The sequence below is a fragment of the Aythya fuligula genome, chromosome 3 (assembly GCF_009819795.1).
Source record: "Aythya fuligula isolate bAytFul2 chromosome 3, bAytFul2.pri, whole genome shotgun sequence".
Classification (NCBI taxonomy): Eukaryota; Metazoa; Chordata; class Aves; order Anseriformes; family Anatidae; genus Aythya; species Aythya fuligula.
Genome location: NC_045561.1, coordinates 76,796,580 through 76,815,672, shown reverse-complemented (window position 1 = coordinate 76,815,672; position 19,093 = coordinate 76,796,580). Strand labels below are relative to the sequence as shown.

Below are 19,093 nucleotides of genomic sequence, written 5' to 3'. Positions count from 1 at the left end.
TCTAGTCTGCTAGTGATAGGCAATAAATTATAGTCATCTCCCTTTGCTGAGACTGGTTCATGACAGTAACTGATGAGTGATCTTCCTGTCCTTATCTCAACCCTTGAGCCTTTTTTCATTGTATTTTCTCCCCCTGTTCTGTTAAGGAAAGAAAGTAAATGAGCAATTGCGGAGCTGAGCTGCCCATTGTTGTGAAACCGTTATAGACACACATTTGGAGACTCCAGAAAAAAAAAAAAATTAAACCTTCCTGAAGGAAAGGGAGGAAAGTACTACCATTCTGAGAGGTTAAAAAGGAACTCAATTCATTAGATGAAGCTAGCCACAGTGTTGTCTGTAAGGTGATGTTGGGCCTGCAGGATCTTCTGTCTACTGCGGTAGTACTATGTAGAAGATGAACAAAGCACACTTTACTGGCTCAAAATTGCACACAAACAAAAGTGATCATTAAGGATTACTGTTGTGGCTTTACAGGCCTAGCTGAACAGGCTTTATTTTTATTCCCCATCCCTACCCTTCCGCTGCCCCCCTAGGAGCAGATGTACGGAGGGTATAGCACCTACCTCACCTATAGGACCCAGGCTTGGGCTCTAGTACGAGAAAAAGCAGTGCTTACTGCCTTTGTCTCCCCGTATCTTTTCTCTTCCTTGTTGCACACTACAATTTCACTTCCATTACGCTACTTATTTCAGATAAAGGTCCCATTATATAACAATATATCAATTATATAACAATATATCATCCCATCTAGAAAGATTGTAGGGAAGATGGTTCAGGCCTCACATACACATCAGAGATTATCTGCACCCAAATTCTTGTGTTTGTGCAGGACTAAGAGATATTTAATTGTAATAGGCTAAAGAGAGCCTGGTGGCCACTGGCAAGTAGTCTTCAGTGAAGGAGCAGATGTATCCTAGCTAACAGTCCATTCTGTCCCCCACCATCGAGCGTCTCAATTTAGCAAAATTTTACTCTAGATAAATTTCAAAACCTCTTTTAACTGATTGCTTAGGACAGGAAGGTTGGATTTTATTTCAGTTCAGCATTCAGTGTCCACTAATTCTATGTGCTTACCTTTCAAATTAATAGGTATAACCACTATGTTAATTATTCCCATTCCTTTTTTTTTTATTGCTGGACAACAATCACAATTACCATCAGATCACAAAAGTTCCTTTGCAGTTTTTTCTTTTCACGTTTTATTTTGAAAATACAGCTATCTTTAAAATCAATTATAGATGATAGATTCAGCAATATTCATAAATAACATCAGGCTCAGCATGAAAGACCAGGCTGAGCAGTAGCTCAGCATGAAGCACCTGCCTTGAAGGTAAACGTGTGAGCAGCACAAAAACATTCCTCATAAATCCTTTTCCTTAATCTGTAAGATGAAGCCATGTGTTGTCTACTGCCATAGTATGAGATGAACTGCCATACTGCTTAATTTTAAAATTATTTTTGTTACTTATTAAATAACAGCTTTTCAATATCAAAACACATGGGACAAAGGAGGTGGTCATGTTTTTTTTTTTTTTTTTTTTTTTCAGGCCAAAACATATCTTTCATGTTGCCTAATTATTGAAGCGTGCATTTTCTATTCCTTGATCATCCCATTACTGTATAAACCCTTTTTGTTTTGGGGCTGTGAAGCATTATTGTAGGAAACCACTTTTGGTTTTGGGACTGCACCAGCAGCGGGCGGCGAAGACGCCACCACCGCCGGCCCCGCCCCGCCCCCGGACGTGACGCCGCCGCCGCCATCCCAGGAGCCGGAAGCTTCGGGCGAGCCGTAAACAGCCCCCGCCGGATCGCGCGGCGGCGCCGCGTCCATCTTGTGCAGCCCCTCCCGGCGCGGCGCGGCGCGGCCATGGGCAGCGTGCTGGGGCTCTGCTCCGTCGCCAGCTGGGTAAGGCGGCCCCCGGGCGCTCCCCTCCCCTCCCCTCGCAGGGCGTCGCCCCGCCGGGCGCCTCCGAGGCTGCGTTAGCGGGTGGGAGGCGTCCAGCCCCCCCCTCCCCCGGTCCCTAACGGCCGTACCGGCTGTCTGCACGGGTCGGGTCGGTGCTGGGCTCGGGGGAGCAGCGCGGCCGCGGCGCCCCGCTGCCGGTTCAGGGCCGCTCCTGCCTTGCGGCTTTGTCCGGGCAGCTCCGCCCTCTGTGGCAGCTTTGTCTCGCCGGTGTCTTTCTAAAGCTAGGCCTTGTGTGAATAACTCACAGTCACGCGGGTGGTGAATCCTCAGATATTTGGGATGAAAATGTCAGCGGGACTGTGGAAGCCTGCATTTCCATGCCTAAAATATCGCGTTCGTCGTGCTTAGATAAAATGAAGTTATATCCATTTAAACAGGAGCTCATACAGCCTTTTATAAGGCTGTATAGCCTTTTAGTAGGCAATTATAGTCTACTAAAGCTAGATTCAAGCTCCTATCTCAACAGTATAATACACCAATAGATAAAACTTCATTTTTTCCTAGTAGAATGATATTATTGAGAGTGATGATAACATAACTCCTTAATCTGCTGTGCAAAATTAATAGAAGGACCATAGAGACACTGAGTATGAAGTAAGCTTCCAGGCTGATAGGCGTGTAAATAAGCTACCAGAGTGCTGATGATATCCTGCTAAAGAGATCCTGTCAGTGTTCGTTTTGCTTTAATCAACGTTTTAAACACCACTTAATGGATTAAGCTACTTAGGGTTTAATTGCTAGCTGAATATAGATACCTTAACATCTTTAATTGTTGTCAAATACTGGGTGACAGTATAGCTAGTTGTAATGAAAATACTCGAGTTAATGCATGCTGCATTTTCAGGTGCATAAACAGCCTTTCTGGTGACTGACTGGTGTTTGCAGCGCATGATGAATCCCTGTGTACTTGCTTCTGCTTTTGAGTGTTGTTTTCTCTAGAGACAACTAACTGCTTTCAAGTGCTGCTAATGGTCTTTTAAGTAAAATGACTTCTGTAGTCATGTAATCTCGGCTAAATCTGATTTTCTGTGGGTAACTCCCATCCCTTCCTTTAAAGTGTCTAGGCAAAACATTTTTTTTTCTGATGGCTTTGAAGTGTTGACTTTCATTCCACAGTTAAAACCACAGCTAATCAGCACTTAGAGCCTATGCAGCATAGGAGTCGAAAGTGGATGTGGCCCCTAAGGATGTGTCTGTGTAAATAACTCATGGCTCTGAAAGAGGAACCAGCTGTGAGGGGGGAGTGTGTGGGGGAGCCAGATGTGGGGTTTGTGCTGGGGCAGGCTGTGCCATGGCCGGGATCACTGCTCCTCGTCTCTCTAGGAAGGTGGTGCTGCTGGCATTGCTTTGTGGGGCTGTGCTTTGTGTCACACAGAGCTGTGCTGAGTAACCTCGGCATCCAACCTCGTGCCTTTATTTCTTCTCGATTTTTTTTTTTATTTTTGTGTGTGTGGTGGTACTTCTGGTTATGACTGCACTCTGCTGGACTGTGCTGATCTGGCAGTCTTTAAGAGCAAAGAAGAGCCTGTGAGAGACAGGGGATGGGGCGAAGCCTTAAAGAGCATTGTCATCTCTCCGAAAGGTTTCTGATTCCAGTGGCCTGGATCAGTCAGTCAGTCCTGATGGTTTTACTGGGGCTTGCTTGTATTGCAGTGCTCTCTGAAACAGCTTGTCTGCTGCTTCTAGTGCTTTAATACTCTCTGTCAAAACAAACATCTTGATTGAATTGGTTGCTTTAAGCATATGGGTAGGGATGATGTAGCTAAGACCTAACTAGGCCCAGTAGGGGCTTAGTGTTTGTGCAGACATTGAATGCAGTGCATAATCATTTAGACTTTATCCCAGTAAGAAGATTACATTTGATATCAAAAGCTTATTTGGTGCACATCAGTAGTAGTAACGATTGACTTTCAGTAGACTTATGGGGTTTTCTTTCTCCTGTGTCCTGCAACATTATCTTGTGTGATCCTCCTGTAATTTCCTAGAAAAGGAAGTGATGAGTTTGGCAAGCATGAATTAGCTTGTCTGTCCGGCTGGCTGCTCCTGGAATAGGTGTGTTCTTATTGTGCATCCGTGAACACCACTGAACTGCTTCTTTTCTAAAAAATGTGCAGGAACATATGTTGCTCAGTAGGTTCAAGAGTTGCTGGATGGCAATGGATTTTTGTTATTGTTGCCCTAGCTTCCTTATGAAAATGAGCTAAAAGCTAATTGCAGAGTAGCTCTTTGTCTGCATCTGTGACTAAGCTGAATTTCACCTGAAGTTGAACCTGAGTTGATTTTAAGCTTTGATGTGTGTAATAGTAGCTTGCTGTTTGTGCTGTGGAGTTTTCTGTAGGACCAGAGCTCTGATTTTGGGAGGAAAGAAATTGACGGAGACTGTCCTTATCTCCTATGAACTGCATTCCATGGGCAGGTTCCTTTTTGTTCCCCCTTCTATTTGAAGGCTACTACTCATTAGCAGTGGTTTTGATGATAGTATAATAATATTATTTGATAGTATAATATTGTTTTATAGGAGTGGTGTATATTTATCTTGCTGGAAGAAAGGGACTGTAATGTGGCTTCCCATAGGAGCCAGCTTGTATGAATAGTATCAGTAGGTATCTCTTGCTCAGAGATGTGCATGGTCACAGCCTGTAAGAATGAGCTGTCTGGGGCCACGTGTTTTAAGAGCTGATGTTGCTCAGACTTGTAAAATCAAGCGAGGCACGTTGCTTCAGTTAGGGCACGTGTTTCCCAAAGATCACGCAGTGATCTTTCTTTCAGCTCCTGTGACCCTCTAGAAACATCCAGGTTAGGTGCAATCATCTGTGTTCCTTTTGATACACTCGGAAGGAAGCTGCCTCGATTACCTGGGCACTTAACAAGCAATTAAACACTGGGATAACCCAGAGGAGTTATTTTTATGCCCAAGAGTCCTTGCTCCAACTTCTCCGCAGCAGATAAACCTAGGCTCTGAACCTAGGCTTGTATCCTGCTCTGCTGAATTCAACCTTTTTTCAGCAATATCTTTAAAAATATGAATACCAACAGAATTAGTTCTATAAATTAATGTTTTGAGCAGAAAATAGGAATATCCTTCAGTAGAGAGGTTATTTATTCAGAAGAAGGAAATACCATAAATACATTAGCACTCTAAAAAGTCCTGATGCAGGACTGGGTCATATTTGCCACACATTTCCTGCTTACTAAGCACAAACACCCCTAATGTAGCTGCTGGTAATCAGCATCTTCCTACACTTTGTGTTGCAATGTTATTGAATAGAGGAGGAGGAGGAGGTCAAAAAGAGTGCACTGGAATAGTTACACTGAAAATCTGCTTAAATTCGCTTATTTTTTTAGCAAAGTGATTTTAATTGTGATGTTTGTTAATTTAAAAATGATTGTGTACCATAGTGGAGTGAAAATTCCCGGCTCTTGTGTCCTTAAGAAAGAGCACAGGGAGGAATATAAGGCCATCATTTAAAAGCCCCGGGCTGTGGGTGCAGCATGCGGGTCTGGTTGAACCTGTCAGAAGAGAAGATGGGTCCCTTTTCCCCAGGGCCTCTCAGGAGCATCCTGACAGTCTTCCTGCTGGCCCCGGGGCCTTGCTGGTGGTGCCAGGCTGCCGGTGCCCTGTTTGCCGAGTGACTCAACTTGTAGGAACTCTGGCAGATGCCTGCACCCTGGATGGTTGACTCGCACTGGTCATGAGGCCCTGTTGCTATTCCTGTTCTCCCGTGTTTGGGTGGCTTTTATTGCCAGACAGAGGTGTACCTGAGCTTGTGCTGGGAGAGCAGCGAGGTTTGCAGCAGTGTGGGGGCTGTGTGGGTTGCAGGTTCTCTTGTAGTTCATTCACATGGAGCAGCAGTCCCTTAATAGACCTGGTGGCAACTGTAGCAGGGGATGCATTTGATTCTCACATTGGTAGATTTTACTGAAACTGGATAATACGTGGTCTCCAAAACCTTAGCTATTAACCAGTCAATGGAATTTCCCATTTTTTTTCCTAAAATTTATTTGTAAACAATAAAAAAATGCATTTTGATTGAATCTTCCCTCTTCTGGCTTATGTGTAGTTGTGGGCACTTGCATTTCTTTTGCTCCCTCAGTTGTCATGCAGCAAGTGACAGAGAATTGGGAAGGGGTGAGGTACAGGTGCTTTCAGTGAATCTGCTCCCTTCTTCCCACAGCTTTCTGATAAAGAAAAGATTTCACTGAATGCAAGTTACTTTTGTCCTCAGTTGACCCTCCTAGTACCTACAACTGTAGAACATTCCTATCCAGATCTTGCTGTTGATAATTGGTTGAGCTGATAATGCATGCTTTGCTTTATTTGTGCTCTTTGTAACTGTACCGTTGCCAGCTAACAGAGATTTACATGATACCTAAGTGTGAGTGGCTGTTAAAAACACAATAAATTACAGCCTTGGCTTTAGGCTGTTTTACCTGCTGTCTGTGATGCATGACTCTGCCCCAGCAGGGACTGCAGCCCAGCTCCAGTAGGTGCTGAAGGCACACCTAGTCTTGCACTCAGACTCTTTTTTTCTGTGGGATATGTTTCATCTCTGCAGCTGTGGATGGGAGGATGTAGTCGATAAACAAAAGTAATCCTTGAATCTTAATTAGATGAAATAAAATATAAAAACCAGAACAAACAAGCCAGAAACAAGTCTTCCATTCCTTTGAATGGATAAGTGATTACTTTTGATGAGGCAGTAACTGTACTGTACAGTGGTACATTAGGAACCACTGCCAAGGCTGTTAGGAGGCTCTGTAACGTGTTGCAGCCACTCAGTCTACGCTGGAGATGAGATGCATAGCATGAGTCATTTTCCATCTAACTTCTGGGGATCCACACAGCCTGACTGTGACCAAGGAATGCAAAGTTTTCTTAAAAAAAAAAAAAACAAAACAAAACAAAAAAAAACAAAAAACATGTTTTTACCTTCTGTGTCTCTGTCAGATACCATGTTTGTGTGGAAGTGCCCCGTGTCTGCTGTGCCGATGCTGCCCCAGTGGAAACAACTCCACCATCACAAGGCTGATTTATGCGTTCTTCTTACTCATCGGCGTGAGCGTTGCCTGCGTGATGTTAATACCAGGAATGGAAGAGCAGCTGAAAAAGGTCGGGTTACTTCTTTGCTAATGTGTTTGGTAGAACAAATGTCACAGATAATTGTAAATGATATCCTGAAAGCATGGGTTTAATTTGGGAATACCACATTTTGCTGCCACCTGTGCTTCACAATCATTATTACTTTGATTATAGATCATGTAAATGATGAACTCTTGGGAGCGTCACTGCATAGATGAAAAGCACTATTTAGAAATAAAATTGTATCTTTTCTTTAATAACTTGAATAAGAAAGAAAAGTCTTTCCTCAAACAGGAAATTGTAATTAATATTTGTAGAGGTTTAAATTGTTGATTATTGAGATGCTTGTGTTTTTGGCACTTAATTGATTTTCTTTGATGTTAATAAGAGTATAAAAGAGTAAAAGAACCACAGACTAACATTGTCTTCTAGTTTTCATTGTGCTGTAATAGTAAAAATTTTAAGTCTGCAAATGTGTAGCAAATATATTTTTCACTAAGGACAGTAGGATATTTTTCACACAGGGAAGTTGGAAGTGCTTAGACGATTTTTACAGTTTTAGTTATACAAAGTTATATCTACTTTTGATAGCAACTTCTGTTAGGCAAGCTTTTGTTCTTCCTTTTAGTTCTTAATTCAGTGCATTTAATATTCTGGTTTAGACTTTAACTATACAACCCTGCAATATCACTTTCTGCAAAGTTTGTAGTTGTGTGAAGTTACAATATTAATGAAATGTATATTAACAAAATGATAATGTATATTTACTCACAGGATACCTTTTACAGATCACTGATGTATCTTGTGTTTATCACAGATTCCTGGATTTTGTGATGGAGGAATTGGAACAGCCATTCCTGGTGTGCACGGCCATGTGAATTGTGATGTGTTAGTTGGTTACAAAGCAGTGTACCGTGTGTGCTTTGGTATGGCCATGTTCTTTCTTCTCTTCTCCTTACTGATGATCAAAGTGAAGAGCAGCAATGACCCAAGAGCAGCTGTGCACAATGGGTAAGATACAGAAATGAGAAGTGAGGTTGGTGGTTGTGTGTGTGATGCAGCTACTGTGAAAACTAAGTCTGCAGTAAAGCATGCTGTTCCACAAACAAAGAATTCTGGAAAGTGAGAGGAGTATTGTTGCAGTAGAGGGCAATCAAAGTTAGAGTTCTTAGAACAGGTTAATTTTTGTAAAAGAAAATGATACACATGGTGTTGAGGCTCTGAAAACTAACTATGACAGGTGGTAATCTGTCCAGATGTTTCCCAAAATTAGTTTCTGCTTTTCTTTTGTCAAAGAAAACAAAATTTAAAAATGAAAAATGGCAACAGGTTTCATTCTACTGAGGTTTTTTTTTTTTCATAAGTAGTAAGTTTAAAAATCCTCATTTGTCCTCTAGGAGTTGCATTCTGTCGAACTTTGATGTTTATTGAGCTTCTCGATATATGTAGATATGTAACATCTCGTATGAAGATAATAGTGGAATTTCAGCTTGCAGGTTGACTCAAGTGATACTCTTTTTCCAAGGTCAACTACTGTAGTGTAACTTCTTAAATCTGTAGAGGGAAAGAAAATAATTAGGACTGAACATAATATTGCTTTAGTTCTTTTCTTTGTTTAGATCTGAAGAAAAAAATCTGGATATGGTATTGTTAATATGCATTAGCAATAGGGACTCAGTTCAGCTTCTTTTTTTCTCCGCTTACTTTGTTCATGAGAGTATCCTCTAAATATTTCCAGTACTACCATAGGTAACTGTCTGAAAACGTACTTGTTAAAAGCAAAAAGGAAATGGATCAAGTATGTTCTGTTATAAACGCTTTAAGTTGTTGAGTGTGTGAGGTGTTTTTTAACAATAAAAACATTTTACGTGGTATGAAATCTTCTTACCAAAGACCACTTCTCAAGTGTTTGGGATCTTCTTGTAACACTTACCTGGAGCTTCAGTGCAAATTTCAGTACTTGGTATACAACCTACAGCAATTTACTCTTAGCCAATCTAGTGTCAAGAGTAGGATAAAAGGAAAAATGATACTCTTTGACAGCTACCAGTAAAATATTTAATGATGTTAACTTCTAATACCTCTGTAACAGGTAGTTGCTTCAATAATATGCTTTACAGGTAGCCTTATGAAACAGTGGGTTTTGATTTTGAAATCGTACGTATCTTCAGTAATAGTTTGTAACGTAATCTTTGTGTCAGTCATTTGAAATATTCAGAATATTAAGGTTTCCCATGCATTACATACTTCTTCACACTTGTAAGTCAAACGCGGTTGATTTGATCCAGTGTCAGTGTTCACTTCCTTTGTATTTGTAACAGCAGGCTTCTTATCTCAGGGTAGCAAAAATAATAGGGGGGAAAAAAACAGTTAAAATAGTTATAATGTATTCAGAGGATTATTGCTAACTTGTACAGAATACATGGCAGCTGTAGGTGTTATTTCAGAGAAGTTGTCTTTTCAGCTGTCATGCAAGCTGTATGTGGATAAAGCATTAAAATCCTTTTAAAAGATCTGGAATTAGAGAATAATTACACAAAATTGAAACGGTTCTTATTTCTATACCTGATAATGACATTTGCTTAAAAAACCACATGTGGTTTCAATAACTAGTTTTTGTGGGTAGTGGTTTGGGGTTAGGGTTTTGGTGGTGTTTTTTTTGGTGGGTTTTGGGGGTAATTTTTTAAATTTATTATACAATATTTTTCCAATGTTAATTCAACTTTAATATTGGGTTTGATCAGTTTATATCACAGTGAATTCATTTTTCCCATATTCCGTACTTCTTTCATCTTACATAGTTCTTTTCCACGCAATTGAAATTCTCTCAAGAGATCTTATCCGAAGATGTCTAATCTCATCTTTGGGCTGTTCTGATCGGGGATGGTGACTGAAGTATGGAAAAAGATGGGAAGGGTTAGAAAACTTGAAGACCATGCAGCTGTTTGACATTGTGAGGGTGTGGTACATGTCTTTGTGCTATATTGAGTTTTGAAGTACATGTAGTTGGTATTGTGCCCATATTAGGAGCTGTGTCATTCTGATCAGGAAGTCTTTACCATCTTATAGTTATGTTGGGGGTAATTTTTCAATTTGAAGTTCCCTATGCAGGGTATTTGAACAGTCTTCATTTGGTATGTGTATGGCGAATCATTGGAAAATACTAAAAGACTTCCCTGTCTCATATGAAAGAGACAACTGAACTGTTTATCCAGGAGCACATGTGTTTTATTGGAAAAAGTGCAATGCTGCTGGTTTTGAACAAGGGCTTTCAATTTACTTGTTTGCTTTCTGTCAAGGATAAATCCTTTGTTTTTGTTGCTGTGATAAATCCTTATCAGGTGTCAGCCTAAAGTCTAAAGTTATATGGGAAAAATCAAGGTTTTTATACATCTGTGTAAGAATCGATTTGAGACTGGTAGGGAATTCGAGCATAAGCTTTTTCTCATTGTAGGCACCAACCAAATCCATCTCCCTTTTTAGTTTTAATATTAACAAGTAAAGGCTTTTCTATTTTTTTCTTTTGTGCCTATGACTTAGGTATACATGGAGTTCAATAACCTCATTACTCTAGCTAAAAAACTTTGGGGATAAAAAAAAAAAGCTCACAACTATGTACCATCCTGGCTTTGTACATCAGGGAGATATTTATGGGAAATAAGTATTGAACACTATGAGTCTAGCATGGTTTAAGCATCGTTTTCTGGAGGGGGGAAAAAGATTTTTATCTTGAAATATCTGAGTTAAGGAATGAATTAAAAAAACAAGCCTGCTATGAATACATTTTGTGTTGTCTGAGTCTTTGTGAAGCAAATCATATTTCAGTAGTTGCCTGACTTCCTTTTTTTTTTTTTTTTCCTTTTAGATTCTGGTTCTTTAAATTTGCAACAGCACTTGCTATTAGTGTTGGAGCCTTCTTCATCCCAGAGGGACCTTTTACTACTGGTAAGAGAATATTGCCTTCTACTGGATCACGGTGGATCGTGCTGGTTTTAAAAGTAAATTAAGTGTGTGCTGATAGCTTTTTTTTTCCAGTAGCTGCATAACTATAGACCTTTTCTGTGTTTGAGACAGGGCAGTAAATTATAAATGGCTCTAAACTGGTTTTATTTCTCTTTATAGTGTGGTTTTATGTAGGTATGGCTGGAGCATTCTGCTTTATTCTTATTCAGCTGGTATTGCTTATTGACTTTGCCCACTCCTGGAATGAATCTTGGGTTGAAAAAATGGAGGAAGGAAACTCAAGATGCTGGTATGCAGGTATTGTATTACAACTGAAAAATAAATTAATTTCACTGTAAACTATGTTGAATACATCATTCACCACAATAGCGTATTTTACAAGAGTGTGGAAGGTCTACTTTGAGCATAAATACCATTTTTTCAGAAGGTATAGTTCAGCTCAGTTGTCAAGCTGTCCTTTTGGTACCAAGTTAAAAATGGAGAGAGAGGGTGGAGGGTAGGGAGTGGGAGAAGAGCATCTATGGCTGACTAATAAGATCTAATCTCTAGACACGTGGCATCAATTTATGATAGCAGAGAAGTGGCTATTGCTGTGTGTGTGTTTCTTCCACCCAGTCATAGGCTTTGTTACCCCTTAGCACCAATTAAAAATAAACTAGTCTACTACTGTTCATATTAGGCGTAAGTTCAGTATGTTTGTCTGTCATTCCTCTAAGATACTGTGGTGGTTTCAACTTGATGGCCAGCTAAACTCCACCACAACCACTTTTTCATTCAATTTCCTCAAAGGAACGGGGAGATCATTTGCCAATTACTGTCATGGACAAAACAGACTCAGCTTGGGGAGATGAATAGAATTTCTTGCCTATCACTGCCTATCACAGACAAGAGCAGTGAGAACTAAAAGCACCTTTGCCTCTTCTGTGTCCTCCTCCCAAGCAGCGCAGGAGAATGAGGGCTGCAGTCAGTCCCTAACACTTTGTCTCTGCCGCTCCTTCATGGTCACTCTCTGCCCCTGCTGCCCATGGGGTCCCTCCGACAGGATGCTGTCCTTCCCCACCTGCGCCTGCTGGAGCTTTCCACAGGCAGCAGCTCTTCGAGAACTGCTCCAACACTGCTCAGTACCATGGGGTCCATCTCCCACGAGCAAACTGCTCCAGCGTGGGTCCCCCACGGGTGGGTGGCAGCTCCCCCCAGATGCCCTGCTCCTGCGTGGGCTCCTCTCCATGGGCTGCAGCTCTGGCCTGGGGCCTGCTCCTGTGGGGGCTCTCTATGGGCTGCAGCCTCCTCCAGGCCACATCCACCTGCTCCACGTGGGCTCCTTCATGGGCTGCAGGGGGACAGCCTGCTCCACCAGGGGCCTCTCCTGCAGTTGTGCAGCAGTTTTTTTTTTCCCCCCTTTTCTTCAATCTCCTCTCCCAGAGGCCCACCCAGTGTTGCTCCATGGCTCAGCTGTGGCCAGCAGCAGGTCTCTTTTGAAGCTGTCTCTGCTCTGACATAGGGCAATTTCTGGACTGCGCACAGAGGCCACCCCTGCAGCCCCCCCGATACCAAAATCTTACTATGTAAACCCAGTGTGGGCATACACTGAGTGAACAATTGAGATAGTGAAGGAAAGTACAAGTCATTTCACTGGAGAAGTATGTTAATTTTTAATAAAGCAGTTTCAGGTGTGATGATTTAGTCCTTTCCAAAGAAAGCTCAACCTGTCCTTGTGCAGTGGCTGCTTTGGTTTATTCTTTCTTATTCTTAATAAGATGGAATTTGGAAATAGGTTTTGTATTTCTTTCTATTTGAGTAGTAGTTCTTCATTTTGTTTTTTTAAAGCCTTTATCCAAAGTATATGTAGTAGAACTATATTCCTTCATTCTTTGTGGTCTTGTTTGCTCTTAGAGCACTGGGAAATGAAATACGGCTTTGGGCCTCACTTTTTTTTTTTTTTTTTAACATCTATTTCATTTCAGGAATCTTATATCATTTACATTTCAGAGCCCAGAGCTGCTCTCCAATTCTGTCTTTGTATAAAATACTCAAAACATGATCATCATTCAATATTATTTCAGTTTTACTAGTTTATTATTAATCATTTCAACTCTTTTTGTTTCTCTTCACAGCTCTGCTGTCAGCTACGGCTGTCAATTATCTGCTGTCACTAGTAGCTATTGTCTTGTTTTATGTTTATTACACTCATCCAGAAGGCTGTTCTGAAAACAAGACATTCATCAGTGTTAATATGTTGCTGTGTATCGGTGCTTCTGTAATGTCAATTCTGCCAAAGATTCAGGTATGGCTTTAATTCTGTTCTCTCTTATTTTTCTGTATTATTTTTTCAGTATTAGAAACCTATTATGCAATCATGTGTGAGACCTTTTAATTGCTTAACTTTGCTGTTTCGTGACTACTTCATACAGGAATCTCAGCCAAGGTCTGGTTTGCTGCAGTCTTCTGTGATCACAATTTATACCATGTATTTGACTTGGTCAGCCATGACCAATGAACCAGGTAAGTGTAGCAGCAGTACATGGCTTTTCGGGTGCCAGGTTAGCAGTAAACTGTATTTTCACCTATTTGCGAAGCAGTATTGGAATGAGGTGTTATAATGTATGCAAGTTAGAGGCAGGCATAGTTTGTGGTTTCTCCCACAGCCCCAACTTTCTGTAATAAAACTGAAAAAACAGTTCTTCCAAAGATCATGTTTTTGACTTGCTCTTATGTTTATTGTATAGAAGAATTTCTGCATGCTTTTGGCAAGGTTGCAGTAGGCTAAATTGGGTACAAGGCTCATCTCAGTACTAAGTTTGAAACTTCTTGCCTGGTGACAGAGATTCTACTGATTGTATTTTTTCCTAATGGAAGATTTCTTATCTTGTCTGAAAACAACTGAACATCTCTGTAAAAATAAATAAATCAGTAATTCTATTGATGTATATAAACCCCCAAATACTGATTTTGGGGCTTTTAATTGCCTCTGGCATTGAAATGGCCCTTTAATCTTAATTGCGGACAATATCTTACGCTGTGTAACAACGTTGGCGTGAGTCAGTGTAACTCCTGAAGTATTACAGGGAAATAAGATCATCTGATACTTTCTGCTGTTTCTTCCATATTATCTGTGGATGCTGAGAGCTGTAGCATTCTCTTCTAACTCTTTGAGATGATTCTGATACCCAATCTATAGACTATGTAGTTGTCAAACTTGGTTTCTAGCAGTGGAATTTCTTACATTTAATATGCAGAGCACCTTTACTTTGTTGAATCTAATTATGAGATGCAACAGTAAAGCACTTGATACATAGAGCAGATAAAAGATTTAAAACTTGTACAAGAGTTTTATGTAACATACTGTTATTTGTCTGCTTTAGAGATTCTATAGGCTACAATTACATGTGGAGCTTTTATCATCCAGGACTTTGGTCACAAAGTTTCTTTGTATTACTCTGCATTCACTGTAGAAATAAAACAAGAACAGAACAAATATTTAAACGTGTATGTAAGTTCTGAAGTAATTTCCTTCACAGATAGGCGCTGTAACCCAAGTTTGCTGAGCATCATTGGTTACAATACCACCACCATTCCAACCCAAGGTCAAGTAGTGCAGTGGTGGGATGCACAAGGAATTGTAGGACTGATTTTGTTTTTGCTGTGTGTCCTCTATTCAAGGTAAGTTTGCTTTAAAAAAAAAAAAAAAAATCCTATTAGCTTGTATTACTACTTTAGCTTGTATAATTTCTGTTTATTAGATACTAAATTGTATTCACTTGGGTAACAGTATTGCATCCTTTCCTGTCAAATACAGCATCCGAACATCCAATAACAGCCAAGTTAACAAGCTGATGCTGACCAGCGATGAATCAACTCTGATTGAGGATGGAATGCCCAGGAATGATGGCTCCCTTGATGATGGAGAGGATGTGCACCGAGCCATAGATAATGAAAGGGATGGAGTTACTTACAGTTACTCCTTCTTTCATTTCATGCTTTTCCTCGCTTCACTGTATATCATGATGACACTTACCAACTGGTACAGGTATCTACACTTGATAATACAGTATGCTAATACTCTGCATACAAGAAGCTACATTTAGCTGATCAGTGGCTCACAACTGGTGTGCTGTGAGGAATGTGGGCTCTGACTGGGACTTCTTGAGAGAAGTTTGCTGTTTGATCCATATTAAATTAATTGTATTTAAAAATTGCAGTAGTCAACCTCTCTCACAAGCACCAATTGTCTTTTCTAAAGCAATTCTCATGATTCACTGGACTGCTGAAATATGTCCTGTTGAAGTGAACAGGATTAAGTCTTATAACAGCTAAAAATAACAAGGACAGACCAGGCGTTTACTGGCAGAGCTAGAAAAAAGAGGTAGGACATGGTAATTGCCAGCAGGTTGAGGGAGGTGTTCCTTCCCACCTAGTCAGCACTGGTGAAACCATGCTTGGAATGTTGGGTCCATCTCTGGTCTCCCCAGTACAAGAGAGACCTGGATGTAACGGATAGAGTCCTACAAAGATGATGAAGGTACTGGAGCATCTCCTGTGAGGAGAGGCTGAGAGAGTTGGGACTGTTCATCTTGGAGAACAGACTCAGGTGGAACTTCATCTATGTGTATAAATACCTCAAGGGAGGGTGCAAAGAGGACAGTCAGACTCTTCCACTGGTGTCTGGTGACAGGACAAAAGGCAATGGACACAAACTGGAACACAAGAGCCTGTCTGAACATCAGTAATGCTTTTTTCGCTGTGAGGGTTACCAGGGACACTAGCACAGACTGCCCAAGAAAGGTTGTGAAGTGTCCCTCCTTGGTGATATACAAAAGCCACCTTGATATGGTACTGAGCAACCTGCTCTAGATGTCTCTGCTTGAGGAGGGAGGTTGGAGCATATGACCTCCAGAGGTCCTTTCTAACATCATCTGTTCTAAGGTGGGCTCTGTAGTGGAAGCAAACTAAGTTGCCTGCTTGCTGAAACATACACCCAATAAAAGTACTCCTAGATGTGAATTCAGTGTGTTATTTGGGTAGTCTTTCTGCTATGTACACTTGCTAATACACAAACAGATGTGTAACAGCTTGAGCAGATGTTACTCAGAATTCAAAACAAAAATTAAAGGTCTCTAATAATTTGTTAATGAACTCTTTGTACCAAAGTAACAGAACTATAAAGGTTTTCTTTTAGAGTAACTCTTAATATAGTTATGTTCTGGATTTGATTTGTGGCCCTTCTTGGGCCAATATTATAAGAATATTATTAAGTCTCAGGGGTTGTCTTTGCACAAGGTAAATTGCATTACTAGTATATGTAAATACTGTCCAATTCCTCTTGCCACAGATTTGCATAATAATTATTTCTGCTTCTTGTCAGATTCTCTTATTAAGTACATTCTGAGCATCTGTTGCTTTCCAATCTCCTATGACATCAACTTACAAATGGCATTTTCATACAGATTGGTGTGAACTGCCTGGAAGAAGGGTAGAAGAGGTGTTATTTGAAAATGTTGAAGAGTAGCTTACTATACTACTATGTCATATTAAAACAGAAAAGCAAACTTCTATTTTCTTTCTTTCACAGTCCGGATTCTTCTTATGAGACAATGACCAGCAAATGGCCGTCTGTCTGGGTGAAGATATCTTCCAGCTGGATCGGCATCGTGTTGTACGTGTGGACTCTGGTTGCTCCGCTGGTTCTCACAAATCGTGACTTTGACTAAGCAAGCATTGCATTAGCTTCATCGTGTCTTCGAAACAAACAGTATTCCAGGTTATAGTGTAGCTGTAAATATGTGTGCACACGTACTATCCATGTAGTATATCCCGCTTTATTCTGCATGATCACTTCGAATCGTGTATTTTCGTCATTTCACCAAATGACTTTTTCTAACTGAGCTTAGTGACAATTGCTACGATGATGGTTTTCTTAGGATTGCCCTAGTTCTAGTGTGTTGGAAGCATTAGATAGATCAAAGCCTTGGGGAAGTAGGTCTTTTTCCCCACTCCTCAATTGCGTTAAATAGTTTTAGAGAAAAAATGTGCAAGTGTTAATTAGATAAACAAAACTATTAGATCAGGCTTTGCAAGAAAAGGGGGGGGGCTGCCTTTGATAATCCGCGTTGCCTTGAATCCAAAGTAAGTCTTGAGTAAGAATTGTTAGACTCAAAATTGCAGGTTAGAGCTTATGGGACACGTTGCATCATGTTGGCAATAAAAGCCTGACCTTTTCTTGTAAAGGCAGCAGTACCTTTAGCACAAATATGAATTGGGGAAACTTGCACCTGAAGGTTGTGGAGAGGCTAATATCTTCCTGGGAATGATTGGATCCATTGCAGACATAAGGATGGACAGACTGGGGGAAGGAAACATCCTGGTAGCAGATGCTCAGATGCATGTTTTTAAGGCACCTGTTTACAATATGCATCTACACATTTTTAAAAAGTAGTTTAAACTGAATAGCTGTGCTGTAATTTATTGCTGTTGTGTGTGCCATCTTCTTTCTTGGCTAAGTTACAATCAGAGGGTTTGCAGGGAGTCGAATGATGAAAACTGTAGGCCCTTCAGAGGAATTTCTGTGGTATAGTGATTAAAATAGAAGCAGAGGAAAAGGAGCACTGCAATGACAGTAACTAGCGGAGGCTTGCATTAAATGAGACTTCGACAGAAGTGTTTCTTAATACATTTGGGGCTCTAAATTTTGATCTCTTCTAATGTATTGTGTTTTTTTTTGTTTTGCTGTCCATTGCTGGAGATGGACTTGAGCCTACAAAGTAGTTCTAGACAAAAGGTAAAACATTAGATGTTTGATTAAAATACTATTATTGTGCAGTTATGAAATCTTAAATGCTTTTGTGCTTGCTGCTTTGTAATTGAAGTACGTAAGCTGCATTATTTATATATTTCTGTTACTTGCTACAAGCTGAGATTTGAGCAGTCTGATTGGGGGTTACCCTAAAGCCTTTAGCAGATGTCACAATTACCTGTTACTGTGGTGTTTATACAGTTACTTCCTGTTGCTAATTCTTCTCTAAGCTTTTATTTTAAATTTACTCCCAGACACTGACACTTATTGCAGAAATGACATGTCAGTCAAGTTTGAGATGGTAATGAAAGGATTAGTAAGGCTTGTAGTAATTTGGAATATGTGGTTACCTTATTAATAAATTTGGATGAAACTGTGTAATGACTTCTCATGTCTCATTGCTGAACATGTGGATGGTATACGGTTTTGCATTATATTCTAATCTTATGTTCTGTGCACACTTTAAAATATTTACTTCTCTGACAAGAGTACACCTCTGACAGTTCCTGGCCTTTTAAATCATGTGTAGGTCTGTGTGAACTTTTCCCAGTTCTCTCTGCCCCTTGTAGTCATCTCTCATGTGTAAATCTTGTTAGTGTTTTAGCTGCATGTCCTACTTCATCATGAAGTAGGGAATGAAACATAATTTGAGCTGCTTCTTATTTTTTTAATATACTTTTTTTTTAAGCTTTAGCATTCACATTCAGGTGTTTCACCTATCTTAATAGCGTAGTTCCTGAGTCCTATAACAAGTAACTGGTCCTTCCCTGAAAGGGGAAGGTGCATAGTCTGCTATTTGTGGAAGTGGCTAGACAATACCTTTAAAATCAAACAAAAACCCCACTGTCAACAGTCACTTGTAATACGCTTACACTATTGTAGAAGATATTTCTCAGACATGTAAGAGGAAAATTAGTACTAAATTCCAGTTCCTCTACCTACAGGGCCATCCTACCCTGAAGTTTCTTACAAAGCACTGTAGCTACAGCTTTGAGGACAAAGCTCTATGCTAAGTCACAGATCTGTTGCTTGTCACCTACCACAGCCATCTAACTCCTCTGCTATTCAGCTGTTATAATGCCAATGTAATAACTTCACTTGAATGAGCACAGAAGCCTGACTGACAGTAAACACACACACCTTTGGAGTAAGGGTAGAACTTTTCCACTAAAAGGAAGTAGTGGACTCTGCAGCAGCTATCAGAAAGAAAAAGTAAAATTATTTTGTGTACTGCTGAAAGAAATTAATTTGCTGTATTAGCCACTTTTTTTTTTTTTTTTACTACTGTTGGGGT

At 40.3% G+C, this 19,093-nt stretch overlaps 1 protein-coding gene across 1 annotated transcript; it reads left to right on the top strand.

Annotated features, from left to right (window-relative positions):
* The first annotated feature begins 1,759 nt into the window (after positions 1-1,759).
* On the top strand, positions 1,760-18,180 carry SERINC1 (serine incorporator 1). Its single transcript, XM_032184181.1, has 10 exons — positions 1,760-1,906; positions 6,915-7,076; positions 7,864-8,057; positions 10,912-10,991; positions 11,169-11,306; positions 13,124-13,293; positions 13,421-13,511; positions 14,528-14,669; positions 14,806-15,036; positions 16,579-18,180. Exons 1-10 carry the CDS (start codon positions 1,868-1,870, stop codon positions 16,715-16,717), a joined length of 1,386 nt encoding a protein of 461 aa, XP_032040072.1. The 5' UTR covers positions 1,760-1,867; the 3' UTR covers positions 16,718-18,180.
* The last annotated feature ends 913 nt before the right edge of the window (positions 18,181-19,093 follow it).

What these genes read in the sequence shown, in the direction of transcription:
- SERINC1 (XM_032184181.1), top strand. Translation starts at nt 1,868, where the DNA reads ATGGGCAGCGTGCTGGGGCTCTGCTCCGTCGCCAGCTGG. An exon ending in CTGTGTGTCCTCTATTCAAG is followed by an intron (nt 14,670 to 14,805) that starts GTAAGTTTGCTT and finishes TGTCAAATACAG; the next exon opens with CATCCGAACATCCAATAACA. An exon ending in ACACTTACCAACTGGTACAG is followed by an intron (nt 15,037 to 16,578) that starts GTATCTACACTT and finishes TTTCTTTCACAG; the next exon opens with TCCGGATTCTTCTTATGAGA.